The 20,009-nt window shown below is 40.2% G+C and overlaps 1 protein-coding gene across 1 annotated transcript; it reads right to left on the bottom strand.

Annotated features, from left to right (window-relative positions):
• Positions 1 to 1,111: 1,111 nt before the first annotated feature.
• Positions 1,112 to 17,795, bottom strand: ESCO2 (establishment of sister chromatid cohesion N-acetyltransferase 2; the record flags this gene model as incomplete). The annotated part of the gene is made up of 10 exons (XM_081326803.1): positions 1,112 to 1,554; positions 2,318 to 2,499; positions 4,650 to 4,793; positions 5,288 to 5,377; positions 5,477 to 5,608; positions 5,757 to 5,892; positions 10,789 to 10,834; positions 11,875 to 11,938; positions 15,854 to 16,811; positions 17,752 to 17,795. 10 exons carry the CDS (start codon positions 17,793 to 17,795, stop codon positions 1,422 to 1,424), a joined length of 1,929 nt encoding a protein of 642 aa, XP_081182929.1. The 3' UTR covers positions 1,112 to 1,421.
• Between the last annotated feature and the right edge of the window lie 2,214 nt (positions 17,796 to 20,009).

Genomic DNA, 20,009 nt, shown 5'->3' with positions numbered 1-20,009 from the left:
CTATATGTAGGAGCTCAAGCTCAAGCTGTAATGGGAATTGCATTGTCTATATCAGAGGTCCCCAACCTTTTGGGAACCAGGGACCGGTTCTGTGGAGACAGGTTTTTCTGTGGACCAGAGGGTGCATGATTTTGTGTGCTGCCTGCATCCCACAGATGGGGCTTTACTTGATTGTGTGGCCTGGTTGCTGGCATGCTTACGGCCCGATACTGGTCCATGGACCGGCGGTTGGGGATCCCTGGTCTATATGGATAACATTAGTTAATAGATAATTCATTTTAGCTCGTTTCCCAGTTTTTCTAGAAAAGGACATAATAAAGAATTGCAATGGCCTCAGATCAAAAACCCTGATTAATGATTCCAGTGCTTTGAAAAAAGGGATGTGTGTGTGTGAAATTATTTGGAATGATGGTTTGAAGTGTATGCTCCTCATAGAGTGCTACCATGGGTACCTATAGAACCAGGCTGGCTATGAGATCAAATAAGTTAAATTATGCCATAAACTAAGGGATAGCCACCTATGGAAGAATGTCAGTATTCAGTAAAAGAGGCAACTTGGTAAGATTTGTATGTATAGATTTCACAATTCACTCATTTCTGTGGTAGCAGACAGGTTATTTTATGATCAAATGTGTATAAAGAGAACATTTGATCATAAAAGACTCAAAAGAGGAACTAGCAGGTCTACTTTTTATAGTTAACCAGAGATGATTGATTGGAACAGTATATACATTTTGTAAACAAACATTTACTATTGCAGATACATATCAAAGAATGCTTAATACAGAAAAATATTTATTTGAACAAACTTGATCCAACGTTTAGTGCAAAAATTACAGTTGTCAGACATAGCCTATGCAACTTCTGCAGTCGCCTCCAACATTTTCAGCTTCAAAAGCTAGTTTCAATAATGTGCTTCCATGAACAGGTGCAAAAATAATTTTAATTTTTAGTTCATAGCAGCATTACAATATCTCTTACACTTTATTTCCTCCTTTAAAAAATTAGTCTTCCAGATGTTGCTGAACAGCCATAGCCAGTATAATCACTGCTAAAGTGCTGGAAATTAACAGGTAGCTTAATACACATTTTTCAACCCTGCTTATTCAGTCTCATCAGTCTGCAAGAAATCAGTATATTTGCCAGAATACACTGAAGGTAGCACAAATAAAGACCTAGAGCAATTAGGAGTTCTTTTCTTACACATTATAAATTTTACAATCAATTTCAGAATTTAACTTTCAGAATAAGCTTTTTAAAAAGAATTCACATACCAAATACGTATCTGGTAAGCTACTAACTCAAATTTACTTTAACACATTAAAGCAGAAAACAATGTGCTAACCAATTTTATAAAAAAATAGTCCTTGCTGAAAGAGATGGGCTCATTAACTCTGCTTTGCATTTTTACAAACCTAGTCTTAACTAATGAAATTATAAACAAGGAAGTTGGGTACTTGGCAATATTTTGCTGCAAATAGTTTCCCATCTGGTGTTGGATCTGAAAAGGCGATTTCATTGATGCTTAGGTAACAGCCAAATAAAAAAGTTTGCCTGGAAGAAAAAAGTATCAAAGCAGAATAAGAACCCAATTGTGCTTTTGTTTATATTTATTTAATAGTAATAGTTAATTGTTTATTATATTTATTTAATAAAAGTTTAAATCAACTATTACAATATTAACAAATGAAATAGTCAAAATAAATCATCTTTATCCTGTGCTCAGTTGAATAAAATGGCAAGTCCAGAATAATTAAAGGAAGGCTGTTTTCAGCACTGCTATATATAAGACACATGCAACCATGCCCCTAAGATTGGCTCCATTGAACATGAGTGTATACTCTCTATAATTAGCTGAAAAATACCTATATTCCAGAAAAGAATATAGGTAGTCCTAGACTTACAACAGTTCATTTAATGACCATTCAGTTACAACAGCATTGAAAAGTGACTGACCATTTTTCACACGACTGTTGTGGCGTTCCCCATGGTCATGTGATCAAAATTTGGATGCTTTGCAACTGGTTCATATTTATGATGGCTGAAGTCTCCCAGGGTCATGCAACCTTCTGACAAGCAAAGTCAATGGGGAAGCCAGATTCACTTAACAACCTGTCACACTTAACTGCAGTAATTCATTTAACAACTGGGGCAAGAAAGATCATAAAATGGGGCAAAATTCACTTAACAAATGTCTCACAGAAATTTGGGGCTCAATTCTGGTTGTAAGTCAAGGACTACCTGTATCTGAAAATAAGACTTATGTCATATTTTGTGTTACAAACTTTTCAGACTGGACCCAGCACTGCTTCTTTACCTCATCACATCCACCAAACGGCTGGCAATGTGCTTCCTCTGCATCAGTCTGAATACCCAGATTCGGCTAATCCCACAGTAGACCTTTTCTGGCTTTGTTGAGCAACACCAGGCACGTTGATGCTCTAAGCTGTTTTTAGTAGGGGACCCCACTGTTGTGGGCTCCGAAAGCACTCGGAAAGCCTGCAGAAAAGAAGGGTTGCCTTAAACAGTACCTAACTGATATTAAAGGATGGATTACAGGACTTTAAAGAATACATTTGCTTCCCAAATTTTATATGGCATATATTGGGCTACATCTACCAAAGTATCCTAACTCTTTACGAATTGATCTACAAGTACACACAACTATCAACAAATTATCTTCATGACATCTTCACACAGTGATAATGAATGTCACAAGTTTAGATAAGAACAAAAAGTTATCTGTTAGAGTGAGTCACGAACTGATAATTCCCTGCTTCTTGATTATCGTTTCAACCATGGTGTCCAACACTGCTTGAAGTTGAGTCCACAACTTAAGAAAGAAACTCAAGCAGAGATTTTGCTAGCACTTCTTTTGCTCCAGTGCCTTGCAGACTTTTTAAAGGAATGATAGCAAGGCATCCACTGAAAAAAGGCTCACTATCTGGATTAAGATTTTCATGTTCCTTGCAAGAAGGGAGAGGGAAACGGACTCTCGAGAACTTGCAGGGAAGCTTAAGTGATTGCTACTGAGGCTGCAGCTCACCCCAGAATAAGCTGCCTCCAAATCTCCATCCAAGATGTGGATTTGGTACTAAGCAACCACCTTCCTCTTCCTATCACATATGGAACAGAGGATAGTGCAAGGATCCAAATAGGTCTTCTTGCATTAATGCAAAAACATGCACAACCTTTCTTACTAGCTTCAACAGAAAAAAAATCAGTAGATACTACCTTCCCCCACAATAAAATGGTTACTGTAAGGAACATTTGTCCCAGAAAGATAATCCTTCTTCTCGGCCAAAGAACTCTTGAATATGGATAGAGTAAAATTGCAAAGATTATTTGCCCATCATTATTCACTGATACTATTAGGTAAAATTCAAAGATGTTGATCACAGCAAAGGATCAGATTTCTTAAATTCCCTTCTATGAGGTACCCAGGTCTCCCGGTTTCCCAGAGAAATGGGGGCAACCCAGAAGTAGCTGCAGCATTGCTGTAAAAGCTGCAGCCATCTCTTGAAAAGAAACATTCCTTTGGACTTAAAAGAAATGATTATTTTCCAAAACATCTGAAGGCAGGACAAGAAGCAATAGATGGAAACTAATCAAGGAGAGAACCAACTTAGAACGTAAGGAGAAATTTCCTGACAGTTAGAACAATTAATCAAGTGGAATGACTTGCCTTCAGAAGTTGTGGCTGCTCTAAAACTGGAGGTTTTTAGGAAGAGATTGGGCCACCATTTGTCTGAAATGTTACGGGGTCTCCTGCTTGAGGAGGGGATTGGACTAGAACAGATATGTCAAACACAAGGCCCGGGGGCCAGATCCGGCCCGCGAAGCCATCCTGGAAATAGTGAGGGAACGGCCTCCACTGCCTTGGCCCTGGCCCAGAGACCCTCCTCCTGCCAGAGACCCTCAGATTTATTCCACTCCTGCCCAGGCCCCCATAGGTACCCTTGATGCCAACGATGTAGAGCTGGCCACGCCCACCCAGTAGGCCATACGTACTCTAGCCACGCCCACCCAGTAGGCCACGCCCACCCTGGCCATACCCACCCGGCCCCCTGAGGGCAACCGCAATGCTGATGCGGCCCTCAATGAAATTGAGTTTGACACCCCTGGACTAGAAGACCTCCAAGATCCATTCTAACTCTGTTATCCTGTTGTTCTTTTATTTCTTCCTGGACTAATTGTTGGTTTCAGAAAATTAAAAGCAGTAAAGCTTTGCCCAATAAGACATCCTCTCCCAGATGTCAGGTAGATAATTTCTTGAAAACAGCATCAAATGTTTTAATACATCATTACTATTTGTAAGCTCATAAAAACTACTGTAGATACACACTGTAACTTTCTATTTTTGTGACTGTGTGTATTGTAGATCTTTTTACCAAATCAAGCTTAAATATTCAAGCTATACTGTTTTTTATTTGAAATAATTAGCATCTTATTGTTATTATTTCATGTATGTTATAAGATTCTATTTTAAATAAGTTTTAAGTTATGTTTTAAATAAAAACAATATAAAAGGATCTGATTCAAACTACTGAACTTGGTCAACACTCTATGAGCATTTCTGGGCTTGCCCACCCATTTCAGAACAAAAGTATTTCTTTCAGATTTTTCATTCAACAGTACAAATTACTTACCTGTTTGATTGGCTCAGCAATTAAGCAGCCAGCTATCTTTTTTTCATTGGATACAAACAAATATGTTTTAGTCTGTGATGGATCAGTCTGTACCACATGTTTAAAACCAAGTTCATTATCTACAAGCTTGCGTATATCGTCAGCCTACATAAGGAAAAAAAACCCCACAGTAATTTAGTTACATAATTAGATTGGTGTCAACAGGCAACATTTCTAACAGCTATTATTTATAGAATTATAAAAAGTGCATTTTTTCCTGGAATTCTATCTGGCCACCAAGATTTTTGGAAAGCAGTAAGCGTTGGATATTTTGTTAACGCAAAAAAAGCTGGCTGGAAAGTTGCTCCTAAAAACTGAACACAAGCTATTTTGTTTATAACTTTTTAAAAATTCAAACCATGCAATATATTTAGTAAGAAAAGATAATTCCTAAGATTATTAGAAAATGGGAAAATTTCCTTTTGTAATTTCTTAAATTACAAGAACATTTAACTTGGGCTGAGAGTTATTTATTATTTGGGAATACTGTCTACGTACATTTTCCTCTCAAAATGTAAGAATTATGGAACAACCCTGGAACGGATAAGTAACTAAGACAAAAAATTAGAAACAAGGTTAGAAAAACTCCAGCACAGCACCTTTTTGATAACATATTTTGGATCATTCTGTAGAATCAAGATAATTTTTCCATCCCAGTATTCTGCAACTACATGTTCATTCTTCCAGCTCTACCAAAAAAAGGCAAAAGGAATATGGGAAAGATTTAGATTAATAAATTTAGCTATGAATAAAAAAAACCTCTATGGTATATCTAACTTCTGTCTTACTGTATATTTTATTCCCTCAATAAATCTTTGATGATACTGGACATGATGTGCTTCATCCTCTGGGTTGGCAGCTGAATAAACCATGCCACATGATTTGCAGATGGTGGCGCCAATATGTTTTTGACCAGCGTCCTGTAAAGGCACAGAAGATATTAACATGTCATATTGTCCAATTTAGGATATTAGGAGAGACCATTTAGTACTTTAATATACACATTCAGAAACAAAATGTGGAATGTCTATCAGCTTTGTAAATGATGGCTGCAAGAAGTATACTCACAATGATCATTTGATCCTTCAAGCCTTTGGACAATAATTTTGTCTTCTTGTTGATTTTTAGTTGGGAGGGAGACTTCTGGTTTACTGGACTCAATTGTACATGTGATGATGGTTGTTCATCTGGAAGAGTCTGTAGACTGAAACAAAGATATTTACACCTTACCAACAAAGATGCATAAAGAATATATAGGTTTTCATTTCTTAAGACTAACATTAACGAATAGGGCTACAAGAGGAAGAATTTTCTCCCAGCAGAAGCCATGTTAATTTTGAATGCTGAAACATGGAATTTTACATTTAAGAAATCAGTGCCACTAGAGCTTGCACTCTTTTAAATTACAAGTCCCATCCCTTGATATTGGCCAATGCTGACTAGGGTAATAAGAACCAATATTTAAAACATAACAGGAAAATCACAGATTGCTTACTTGCTTAATTCAATGGCATTGTGAACACGAATTCTAGGTAATCCTTCTATATCTTCAGTTCAAATACAGGTAGCCCTTGCTTAATGGTAATTTTCACCGTTAATGTGTTCGTAAGTGCCATGTCACATTATTATTATTAATTTAATTTCTATACCGCCCTTCTCCCGAAGGACTCAGGGCGGTGTACAGGGCAATAAAAATACAATAAAAGTACAAAATACAAAAGTTAAAAATAAGATTAAATAGAACTAGCCCATTACAATAAATAATTACAAATTACAAATTAAAATACCCCAAACCCATTAGACCAGGCCGGCTTGTTCAAATAGGTGAGTTTTCAGATCACGGCGGAAAGAGCGAAGGTCAGGTTAGCATCACTTGGTGATGGCAATCCTGTCAGTCCCCATTTCCATTGTTACGCGAGTATCACGAGTCATTTAACAAGGATCACTTTCTGCTAGCTTCCCACAAGCAAAGTCAATGGGAAAGCCAGCAGGAAGCTGCAAGGCCCAAGTGACTTGCAAGCAGACTGGTGGGCAGACAAGTGGCTGCTGCTGTGTAGCACGAGCAAGGCTGCAAAAGAGGTGTGTGTGTGTGGGGGGGGGGGCTGCTACACAATGTGGGAAGGTACTGTGGTGTTGTATAAACATGACCCGGCAGGTGTGTGCTATAGAGTGCAGGAGGACAGCATGCTGCAGGTGTGATCTCATATTACATAACTGGATTCTCAGGAAAAAAAAATCAGCAAGACTGGGAACAACTTGGAACCTTCTCTGCCAACTTTCCCATTGACTTTGCTTATGGGAAGCTGGCAAGGAAGATCACAAATGGTGATCATGTTATTGCAAGACATTGCAACCATTCTAAATGTAGGCCAGTCATGTGTCTGTGGGGATGCTGCAACAGCCAAAATTTCAAAAACTGATCATAACTATCACTTGTTCAGCACTGTCATAACTTCGAACATTTGCTGAATGAGTGCTTGTTAAAAGAGGACTTTGTATACAATGTTTCTGTAGCTATTTCTTCTATTTCATTTTTTACAAATCCCATGACCCAATTTAGGCTGATATGCACAGTGGCCAAGGGACCGAAGTTGATCAGAATTCCAATAGGCACTTCAATTCTAGTTTAACACTCTAATATAATGGTATATACTGTAAGGAAGCAGGAAAAGAACTCTTTAACAGCTGTCGTACAATTTAATTTTTTAGCATGTTTTAATTGGTTGTAGTATAGTCAGTATATGGGCAGAGTATCAGAGTAGTCTAAGGAGTAGCAATGTTTTTATCGCATAGTTTGAAATATTTATATTTTATTTTTAAGCAGAAATTCTTTACAGCCAAATTCTTTGCAACCCAGATATGCTGTCTTTATAATACTAAGACAGTACTGCTCTTTCTTTGAGTGATTAACAAAACCAAATGATGTAATAATTAATACAATGTTTTATTTGTTTTGCCCCCAATAAGCAGGCTTTGCTGGTCCTATGAGCTTAAACTTCAGTATGGAAGCATATCCTGGTTCATAGCGATAAGGGTGGCGAGGTTTAATTACTTCGCTACCCTTATCGCGTCCGCAGATAATCGCCCGGCCGCCCTGTTTAGGGTGACCCGCTCCCTCCTTAATCAGGAGGTGAGTGAGGAACCCTTGCAGGGGCGTGCCGAGGAGTTTAGTCAACATCTGTCGGACAAAATCGCTCGGATTCGGACCGGTTTGGACTCCGACTGGGCAGAGTCGGACGATCAGGACACGGGTGGTCTTGTCAATGTTATCTGGGAGGAGTTCGATCCTGTAACTCCGGAGGAAGTGGACAGGATTATGGGGAGGCTGAGCTCCACCACGTGTTTATTGGACCCGTGCCCTTCCTGGCTGGTTTATGCAGCCCAGGAGGGGACACGAGGCTGGTTCCAGGCGGTTATATCTGCCTCTTTGAGTGAGGGTAGTTTCCCCTCCGCCTTGAAAGAGGCGGTGGTGAGACCTCTCCTCAAGAAGCCTGCCTTGGACCCAGCTGTGTTAAATAACTTCCGTCCGGTCTCCAACCTTCGCTTTCTTGCGAAGTTTGTTGAGAGTGTGGTGGCGCATCAGCTCCCTCTGGTTCTGGATGAAGCGGATTATCTAGACCCGTACCAATTGGGCTTCAGGCCCGGGTACAGCACGGAGACGGCATTGGTCGCGCTGGTGAATGATCTCTGGAGGGCTCGGGACAGGGGATATTCCTCTGTCCTAGTCCTATTAGACCTCTCAGCGGCTTTCGATACCATCGACCATGGTATCCTGCTGCAGCGTCTCGGGATTGGGAGTCACGGTCCTTCAGTGGTTCTCCTCCTATCTCCTGGGACGCTCGCAGTCGGTGTTGGCAGGGGGGCAGAGGTCGACCGCGAGGCCTCTCGTTTGTGGAGTCCCTCAGGGGTCAGTCCTCTCGCCTCTCCTGTTCAACATCTACATGAAACTGCTGGGTGAGATCATTCGTGGTTTTGGAGTTGGGTATCATCAGTATGCTGATGATACCCAGCTTTTCATTTCGACCCCAAACCACCCCAGTAATGCCCTTGACGTGATGTCCCGCTGCCTGGAGGCGGTTCGGGTCTGGATGGGGAGGAACAGGCTTCGACTCAAGACTGAGTGGCTGTGCGTACCGGCGTCTCGGGATATTCAGGATATCCCATCCCTCTCTATGGGGGGTGAGTTATTACCCCCCGTAGATAGGGCTCGCAACTTGGGAGTCCTCCTAGATTCACAGCTTTCCTTAGAAGACCATATAGTAGCTGTGACTAGGGGGGCCTTCGCCCAGGTCCGCCTGGTGCGCCAGTTGCGACCCTATCTAGACCGGGATGCCTTACGTACGGTCACTCATGCGCTCGTGACCTCTCGTCTGGACTACTGCAACGCTCTCTACATGGGGCTACCCTTGAAGACCACTCGGAGGCTCCAACTGGTACAGAATGCAGCCGCGAGAGTTGTGTTGGGAGTTTCCCGACACTCCCATGTTACACCTCTGCTCCGCGAGCTGCATTGGCTTCCAGTTGTCTTCCGGGTGAGATTCAAGGTGTTAGTAATGACCTACAAAGCCCTACATGGCATGGGTCCGGAATACCTTGGGGAGCACCTGCGGCCAGCGTCAACTTCCCTCCGCCCAGTACGCTCCCACGGAGAGGGCCTCCTCAGGGTGCCACCGGTCAAATAATGCCGACTGGTGGCCCCCAGGGGGAGGGCGTTCTCTGTGGGCGCGCCGGATTTATGGAACCACCTTCCGGCCGAGCTCCGGATGGCGCCTGACCTCCGCTCCTTCCGGCGCGATCTCAAAACCTACCTTTTTGAACAAGCTGGCCTGGCCTGATGGGATGGGGTTGGGTTTTATAAATCGGTTTTAACTTTTTAATATGTATTAATTTATTCATGGGCACTGTTGTTTAATCGCTTTTAATTTTTGTATTTTGTTTTTTAATATGTATTGCCCTGAGTCCTTCGGGAGAAGGGCGGTATACAAATTAATTTAATACAAATTAAATAAATAAATAAATAATAAGCACAGTTCCTCAGGCGTAACAATTTGCCTATTAGGATTACTCAAGGACAATAATATTCAGCAAAGAATCTTTGTTCTTTGGTAACCTGAATTGTGATGCCAACAGCAGCTAATTAGGTAGCAAAATGCCATGACTTATTATTTCAAGATCAGTATAATTTATGATGGCAGAAATTTTCCACAACATTAGAGGGAGCCATAGAAATAATCTTGGAGAAGGAATTTAGAAGTTATAACCTCAATAACAGCTGCTGGAGCATAGGCTAGCTCTGAAGTATTTGTGTGTGGGGTGGTGGTGGAGGAAAGGACAAGAGAGTATAGAAAAACTCTGATTCTCTGGCTTATAAAAGGACTACAAGTAGTCCTCGACCTACATCCATTTGATCAGTGACTGTTCAAAATTATGAAGTGCTGAATGAATGGTGATCGTGTGAGTTCTGGCTATCCAGGCATCCCTGAGATCACATGATTGCAATCTGTTTAGCAACTGGGTCACACTTGCAACCAATTACAGCACCCTACAATCATACCATCACCATTTGCAATCTTCCTTGCCTGCTTCCCCAGAAAGTCATTTGAGAGGCTGGCAGGGAAGGTTGCAAGGCACTGCAGTTAAGTTTCCCTCACTCTTTGTGCTCACAATGCACTGGCCGCTCATGCACCTCTGTGCAATCTCCACAATCCTCAATGTGCCTCCTTCACATCCTCCCAACCTGCACCTCTTGTGCATCCCTTTCCACCTTCCCCAAACCTCCCTTGCACTGCCTCATTCCCTCCCTCCCCCAGCCTCAGAGGCTTACCCCTGCCTGCTGACCTAGGACCTATTTCTTGCTATCTTCCATATTTGTATGTCTGAAGATGGAAGCTGACTTGCCCAATGCCCGTAGGATTTGGTTAACAATGACAATTGCAGCTTGCAGAGACTATTGTTGCTAAGTAACGTCATTATGCTTTACAACTACATTGCTTAGACATGGAAATTCCAGTCCTGATTGCCTTAAGTCAAGGACTTACCTCCATAGGAAATTCTTCATCTGCATTATATAATTATTGAGAATATTACAGAACTGACATACCTTTTTTTGTTGCTGGAAAATGTTCTGAATAAAGAATGGACACTGTCTGCCAAAAATAATATTGGAAGGGGGGAAAAAAGAGTATCCATAAAATTTATATCCACCCATTTGCATTATTCATAACATTGTGCTCCAGATCTCAAAAGGAAGAGCTTAAGCTGAAGAACTTAAGGATCAATATAGCTTGACCACAAAATATTATATAAATATATACGATGTGTTAATATTTGGTGGTCAAACTACATTGATCCTTAAGTTCAGCTTAAATTTTATAGACATACACACACACACACAAAGTCATAAGCCTGATGGATTCCAAAGATCACTTATAATCAAGCTTTTCTCCTGCAGTAGATGGAACACATAGGTATCAACTACCCTCCTGAAATTTAGGAGTGAAGGAAACTAGGTTTTCATGCCAAAGTAATATCAAAGTCTGAAGGCAATGGCTAAAAATATCCATTCTGGTCACACCAGATAATATACAAGACCTGGAAAGAGCTGACCTCTTTCCGTCTGATCAGATTGGGAGAAAATGATCTCTCAGATAACCTGATATATATTACAATTTAGTTCAGAATCAAAGATGGTATTTCTCTAGAATCATCTGGCCCACAAATCCAAAGCCATTGTCTTGGAATAAATCATTCTCAATCTGTTTCTACCCATCTAAACACTCGCTATCTCCTGGAACTGAGTTAGGATTCCTGTTACATCATTTGCTTGGCTTGGTGCTGAGACATATAGCCGTGAAGCATGATAGTGGACCCCATGCCAACAGATGACCTGCTCCAGTAGTTTCATGTAGAAGGTAGGAAACAGTGAAGAAAATGAGGGGCTGGGGTACTTCACAAAATAGAGATCTCAGGGCAGATCTATTCTTTCAGCCCCCAGTTGGAACTACCCCTGTGGGAAAGAAGGAAACCACTACAATATGATGGTTTCTATTCTAAATCTGTGGTCCAGAATAGCACCATCATCAATGGATGCTGAGAATTCAGCGAGGACCAGGAATGTGGCACTCCAATCCTGGTCCCTATAAATATTCATAATCATTGTTTATAGGATCAACCATAAATAACTTACTGGAAGAGGCAATTTTATAATTGTTTGTACTGTCAGATGGTTTCTTTGAGATATTGTCCAAAACCTGTCAAAAAAGCAACAACAAAAAAGATTTTTTTTTATACAAACTGAAGGGTCCCTCAGTGCCAATTCTATTGGACCTTGAACCCTACAGGTTATGAAAATATATATTCTGAAAGTAGAAAATTAAACTATAATAAAGTCAATATAATGTATTAAATTACTAATGATGCAAATGTCATAAAGGGCCATTAAACAATCATGTGTTATTCAATAATTATAATTAGCAGCTACACAGTAATCTTAAACAATTAATTTACTGGAGTATAACATATTAAGGTCAATGGAAGAAAAACAAAAAGTAGGTTCAAAGAATAGGGGGGAAAGCAAAGGGTTCAAGAAGTGATTTACTAATGAAGCATACATAGAATTTGGCTACTATACAAACACGGAAACCAGAAAAATAATACAGATGTAACAATACAGTGTTTGCCGCAACAAAGGAAAAAAGAGGACTAAGGCTAAAATATATATGCTTCACACATCTGTACAAGTGCAACAGGATGGGCATTTGAACTTATTTATCACATTTTTGAACTGCCCATTTCCTTCAAAGAGGGACTCTGGGCAGTGTACAATAAAATGAAGAAAACTTAGTATAAGGTACTGTTGAAGGAAGTCTTCATCATGGTTCAGTCAAAGCCGGGGATAAACAACATGGCAACTGCTTTAGGAAGAAGGTTACAGTTTATTGCGGAGGAGAGCCAGACAGAAAGATGGTTCTAGCAGGAAAAAAAAGGCTGAGCACATGTAGGGAGTGGGTTTTTATACCCTTCTAGAGCCTTTTGTTTGGAGTTATTTCCTGTTTCAGGCTTTGTATTTCCTGTGTCACTATTCTGACCTGAGTCTGGGTGTGCCTTTCTGGTATTCTTGATGGTGGTGGGTTAATCCTATTATGTCCTGACTCATATTCATATGCCTGAATGACTACAGACCTACTGCATTAACGTCTGTAGTCATGAAATGCTTTGAAAGATTGGTTCTCCAACATCTTAGGACATGCCTCCCACTGGACTTTGATAAACATCAATTTGCCTACAGGGGAAATAGGTTGACAGACGATGCCATAGCTACTGCTTTACACTCTGTAGCAAGTCATCTCGAGAAACCTGGAAGTTATGTCAGGATGCTTTTTGTTGACTACAGCTCAGCTGTCAACACCATTTTGCCGAGCATTCTCATCGAGAAGCTGACTGACTTGAAATTCTCCCCCGCCATCTGCGATTGGATTCAAGACTTTCTTAGGGACTGGTTACAAACAGTGAGGGTCGGGTCTGCTTTGTCCACTCCCCTGAAGCTTTGCACCAGCACGCCACAGGGCTGTGTGCTTAGCCCCTACCTGTACTCTTTATACACATATGATTGTGTATCATCTGACCCATCCACTGCGATAATCAAGTTCGCAGATGATACAACTGTGGTGGGTCTTATTACAGGTGGGGATGAGACAGCATATAGGGCGGAGGTACAAAAACTATCCATATGGTGTAGTAACAACAACTTGCACCTAAACATCGGCAAGACGAAAGAGATGGTGTTAGACTTCCGGAGAAAAAAGGAGGAACCTGCCCCACTTTACATCGGGGAGGACTGTGTGGAGAGAGTTTCCTCTAAATTTCTGGGAGTCTACCTCTGTGAAGATCTGACCTGGAAAGTTAACACAACCCAGGTGGCTAGAAAGGCCCAACAGAGGCTTCACTTTCTTAGGGTCTTGTGGAAGAACAGGGTAGAACAACGGCTAATGACCCTCTTTTACCGGTCTACTATAGAGACCATCCTCTCGTATGGTATTGTGGTTTGGTATGCTGGTCTGACAGCCACGGACAGGAAAGTACTACAGAGGGTAGTGAGCACAGCACAAGACATCGCCAGGGCTCGTTGCCTTGGAAGAGTGAGGAAAATTCTCAGGGATGACTCACACCCTGGATGGTATCTCTTTACTCTCCTACCATCGGGTAGGAGATATAGGAATATAGCCAGCTGTACCAACAGGCTGAAAAACAGCTTTTATCCGTGGGCTGTTAGGCTTTTGAATGGGATATAATCTCTGTGAACCTATGCAGAATTGACTTGGGAGGCTGGTGTGTGGTGTAGTTGGTTCACATGGTGTCCTAGGATGGAGGGTTTGTTGTCACTGTGTGTTGGGGGGAGGGAGCACGGGGAGAGGCTCAGCTAATCTCAATGTACACATGTTGTACTTTGACAATAAAGGTTTATTATTTATTATTATTATTATATCCTGCTTTCCTGGGGCTGGGGTATGTAGATTTTAGGTCTTTGTCTTCCTAAGCTTCTAGCTGGGGCTTCCTACATCTGCATTTGTACAGGGCTTGTGGGAGGGAGAGCTGGGGCTATTAAGCAAACTGGGCATGCTTTTCTGGTTCTTCAATATCTTTTCAGGAAATATATTTTTCTGCCCTTTTAATATTTCCCTCTCTGGGGTGATTTTCCACAGTACTGTTTAATTTTGGAATGCTGTAAAGGATTTCTGGTTGAGGAAGAGAAACAACAGCAGGGGAAAAATTACCTTATGGGACAGAGCTGGGTAGCTTTTGCTGCTTGGAATTATGAAAGATGTCTTACAACTTTTGAAATAAATGGGAGAAAATTACCCCTGAATTGGAATTCCTATTTTTCTGTCCTCTTTGCTGGATGATTGAGGGCCATTTTCTTGGGGAATTTAGCAAAATAAAATAACTCAAAACCAAATGAACACCTCAGGGATAAAGTATCAGGAAAATAAGATGTTTTGTTTTGATCTTTCTTGGCTGGAGAAAGGGGGGGGGAGTAATGGGTGATCACTGATATTGTAAGTGGTTATCTTAACAATAGTACTCAAGTAAGTGGACTCAGCAATAGGACAAGCACTGGAATTACAAATTATTCCCATTGTCTCAAGATTTAGTCTTACTTTCACATCACAAAAGTATAAATTATATCTATGTACATACTGAGAACAGGAAAATCTAACCTTGCTTACTTCTTGCTTTAAAGTGATTTTTTTTACAGATGTTAATCAAAGGATACAAAGAATGTTTACAAGAGCTGGGGAAATGCTTGCATATACTCAGATATATGCCCTGGTAATACTTAGCCTGAGTTTTAATAATAAAAAGACTTCTCTTGCATTTTTTCCACAACTGGAAAGCAGCATCTCCTTTCAAGTGCAAGCTGACTTCACCCAACGTGTGAGATCTTGACAATTTTTTGTTGTTGTACAAGACATAATATTCCACAGAACAAAGCAGCCCCATAGAGAGCATAAAGTATTGTGGAAAGATACATTTTAATACTGAAAAAACCATTGTTAATAAAGAAAAACATAAAGTAAATTCATATTATAGTTACAGAGATGCAAGACTATGACTAGAGTTAATAGATTAAAGTGGCTAGTTTGATTAATGGCTTTTCCTATGACAGAATGACCAAGAATGTTGCCAGAGAAAGATTATTTCCTTGCTTAATTTTTAAAAGGACTTGCCAAACCTACCTAATGCAAGTACAGGTAGTATTTTCCTAATCTATTATCCTGATAAAATCTAACTATCAGCCATGAATATTGGGAGGCTGAAAGAAAGTTAGGTCATGTGTGTTTGAAAAGATCATCTTTTAAAATTGTATTCATGACTTCCAATAGAAAATAATTCATGGCCTGATCACCAATGGGACATTGCTGGATAAAATTTTCTATTTGCTTATTTTACAGAGTAATCAGTCCTCTTTTTTTTTATTCCAGCTTCTCTGAGAAGTCAGCTAATATTGTTTAGTAATAAAAACTAATAATTAACTCATTTAACAAGAGGGCAAGTTCAAATATTTTTAAGTGAATTCAGGGAGCTGAAATCCACAAGTCTTAAAGTTGTCAAGGTGGCAGACCCCTGTACCAGACAAATTAGTAATGTTTATAAATTACGCATACCTCTTTCCTGGCATCAGTTTCTTTCTGAGCTGGGGACTCCAAGGAACCAGACAGAGAAATTTGAAGCAGCCCAGAATTTGGTAATGGTTTCACTTCACACAAAGGGTCCTTAATATGACTTTTATTACATGTTAGTGTCTTCTTATCCTCAATATCAAGATTTTCTTTTGAGGATGCATCTGCTTGGTTTTCTGCCCTGCCAGTTTTAGCTGCTTTACTTTCAGAAGATAAGCACATTTTGGTATTTGTGAGAAGATTGTCCTGCTTCTTGCTTTCTGTGGTATTGTTAACAAATTGGAGAGATTTTCGTGGTGAAAACAGCTTCTTAGAGTCACAGTTCCCCCTCTTTCCAGTGGCAAAAAATGCTGCCCCTGTCTGGAGTCTTAACATAGGTTTGAACTTCATGGTTAGAACTCTGGAAGGACCTTCTATTTTCTTTTCTACAGCATAATTTTTATTCTCCTTCCCCTTAGGCTTAGGTACAGCAATTTCCATTTTAGCTTTTTTGGTATTTCTTGATAAAGTCTTGGCCTGCTTGGAAACAGCTAAGCGCCTGGAAGTTTTAAGATGTTGCATCTTGTCCTGTACCACTTCTGTCTTGTTAGCAATAGGTAAACTTGCGTAATCATTTCTGGAATTTATATGACATTCCTTTGCTTGTTTTCTTTCCAATATACTTTGAAATTTATTTACTTTACTGTAAAAGGAATTGATTGGCACAGTGGAATTATATATAGTGCCAGACACTGGCGATGTTCTCTGTGGGAATGCATTTGATTTTACTTTTGGTACATCTGCTGTCTCCAGTGGTGAAGTATTAAGTTTCTCCAAGCTGGTTGACCTTTGGAGAAAGTGCTGGCCTTCTTTATCTTGGAAACTAGGTTTTTTTGTTGGAGATGCTTCTTCAGTGAATTCCATCCTCAATCTTTTCACTGGAGTCTCATTTACCAGCTGTAAACTATGAAAAGCACACATTTGTTCTTTACCTGTCTCAGAACTAATTCAGCAACCTTACTGTATTATAGCTAAAAAATAATATCTTACTTAAAAAGTTTTCAATCTATGACATTAAAACAAAACTTCTATTGAATGTACTTTTTTAAAACTGAATTTGAATTAAAAACATCACTGGGTCTGAGGCATCTTAACCTTGTTCTTCTAAACGGGAAATGTAAATTTAGCTCAGTTTTTGCCTTCTTAATTTGGACAATAAAATATTAAACATAAGGAAGAATATATCACAGTTTAATGTGCTTTATGTACTTAACAGTACATAACTTCATATACTACAATTCTGATTTGTAGCTTTCCAATATACGGGTACAGGTATGTAGGTCTTGGCGTATTTGGGTCTTTTCCCGTGTAAGATTGAGGGCGTCTTGGTGACGTTTCGACGAGGTCCCACTAATCATCTTCAGGCTGGTGTCTTCAGCTTCGTGCTTGTGCGAGCAAAGCATGAAGCTGAAGACACCAGCCTGAAGATGACGAGTGGGACATCATCGAAACGTTGCCAAGACACCCTCAATCTTACATGGGAAAAGACCCAAATACGCTAAGACCTACCTACACCTACACACCACACACACACTGACGTTCAAGAGTTTCTCTGGAACAGTCTCCTGTGAAGTTCATCCTGTCCTCTCCCTGAGGGCATTCAGTAAGATAAAAAACAGGACTATTCCAGAAGGCATTCAAACAGATTCAGCCATCTTTGCTTCTATTTTTGTTGTTTTATCTCTGAGTTGTTGTTTTATTATTCTTTAGTTTTTATGCCTATTGTGGTTATTTAAAATTATTTTCATTTATATCATGTTAATTGATGAGGATTGATTATAGTGAGATATAAATAAAACAAATACAAATGCAGTATATCCTTATGACTGGCTTTTAAAACTCACCTATTGTAACAGCGTTTTCTTTTTCTTGGAGTAACAGCTGCCATACTGAGTAAAGAGCCTATTATAAGTTACAAATGTATGTTTTAGAAAGTGCATTTTTTTCATTAGGCAATTTAAAATGAGTAAAGCTGGCACAAGAACCTGCATCTCTCACTTGTCCTTGCTTGCCTTTTTCTTATGCCAATTTATACTGCCTTCATCTACAAAGTAGCAGCTAATCTGATGTATTTATCACTTCTTCTAATAGTGGTTGCAACATACTTGGTTAAATATATAGATAGGCATGCCAAAACAAATTTCAATGGTAAAGCACCAGCTCTGCAAGCATAAGATTTCAGCTTTAATCTCTGGCATTGCTACAGATGGTGAAAAAATCTAGGGAGAAGCCAGCATCATTAAATAAATCAATAACCTGATTCCAAGAAAAAAAACTTCAAACGTTGTAGACATTCTTCCATTCAATATATGTTGAACAGCAGTTTTGGCAGAGCATGTCTTTAAACATTCAAGATAGGTTTGAATATGACATCTGTCTGTAAGCTTCAAGGACCAGTAAGAAGACATTATGCTGGACAACAACACTGTATATATCCCAGCTGTCATAGCTCTGCTGAGGACAGTGGGAACAGTGGGAGTTGAACACATATAAAGGCATTGCTGAGTGAGAAGGACCAAGATATTAGAATTCTCACAAAAACCTTGAAAAGTCTTATTTTTTTCCAATGTACAGGTAATTCTCAACTTACAACTGTTTGTTTAGTGACCATTCAAAGTTACAATGGCAGAAGAAAGTGACTTATGACCATTTTTCAGTTATGATCTTTTCAACATTTCCATGATCATGTGATCCATATTCAGATACTTGGCAATTGGTTCATATTTATGGCCATGTGTCTTGAGACCATGTGATCTCCTTTTGCAAACTTCTGACAAGCAAAGTAAATGGGGAAGCCACTTAACAACCAGGTTACTAACTTATCAGCTGCAGTGATTCACTTAACAACTGTGGCAAGAGGTCTTAAAATGGGGCAAAACTCACTTAACAAATGTCTCGCTTAACAACAGAAATGTTGGGCTCAATTTTGGTCATAAGTCACGGCCTACCTGAACTACCCCCTCACCTAATGTACACACTACTTATATACTAAACAAAATCAGATGAGTATCTATTCATGTCATGCTGCGGAATTAATAATAATGACATTGCAGATGAGAGGTGCTTAGGGTCTAATGTAGGCTGTCAAAAATATTCAATGACTCACCACCCTGCCTGAGCCTCTGTCCAGCCTACATTTCCCCCCATCCCCACCCCCTCACTCATTTTCTTTATGCAGGCAGGTTGGCTTACTGAGAACCTAAACCGAAATTTCCTTTCCTGACCTTTTTGAGGAAGCAAAGTCAAAGCAACGAGGAAAAAAAAGCAAAGAACGTGAAGGTCTTTTTCTGAAACTCGCGATCCAATCCAGGGATCTCTGACGGGGGTTCAGAACTCCCCCAGATCTCTTCCCACTTTTTCAAAGCGATCAGGGCTGCAAAAATGCGGGTGGCCATTACATAGCCACAAAACGGCAAAGCAGTCCTTTGTTCCCACCCACCGACCATCCGGATTTTTGCTGCCCCGATCGGCGATAGACCTAATGGAAACAAATCAATAAGGAAGTACAGACTCCTTAGTAATTCTCAGCATTTCCCTTTCCTGCCCGTTTCCTTTGTTCCAGTCCCCGTCTCCCTTTCCCCATACCTAAAAAGCCGACCTCTGATCATCCCTCAGTACATTACCTCAGTCAGGAGAGAGTGGGGAGAAAAACAAATACCACCGTGAAATGCCTCCTCAGACACTGACTGCGCCGTTCGAATTTGCTCCCGCGCGCGCCTTAGCTTCCTCTATTTCCTATTGGCCGGTTTCTCTGTTCCTTAACGATCATTGGTTAACTTGCTAGCCAATGCCTAAGCTGTAGCACACTCAGAAGCGAGGTAAGGAGCTCGGCGCTGGCAGGCTCTTCGCCAGCGTATTAACGCTGAATGGAGCCTGGTACTGTAGTATAGTAATAAGCAGGGCTTTTTTTCTCATAGAACGCTCAGAATGGAGTTCCGGCACCTTTTTTGGATGGAACCTTGTAGGTTAGGCAAGGTGGGTTGTACGACGTGTGAGTTCTGGCACCTTTTTCTTTTACAAAAAAAGCACTGGTAATAAGAATAGTAAAGATATTTTATTTATTTATTTATTTATTTATTTATTATGGGACTTATATGCCGCC

Source organism: Vipera berus, assembly GCF_964194415.1.
Source record: "Vipera berus genome assembly, chromosome: 1".
NCBI classification, from domain to species: domain Eukaryota; kingdom Metazoa; phylum Chordata; class Lepidosauria; order Squamata; family Viperidae; genus Vipera; species Vipera berus.
Note: the sequence above shows the minus strand (reverse complement) of the source record. Positions and strands in the feature narration are given on the sequence as shown.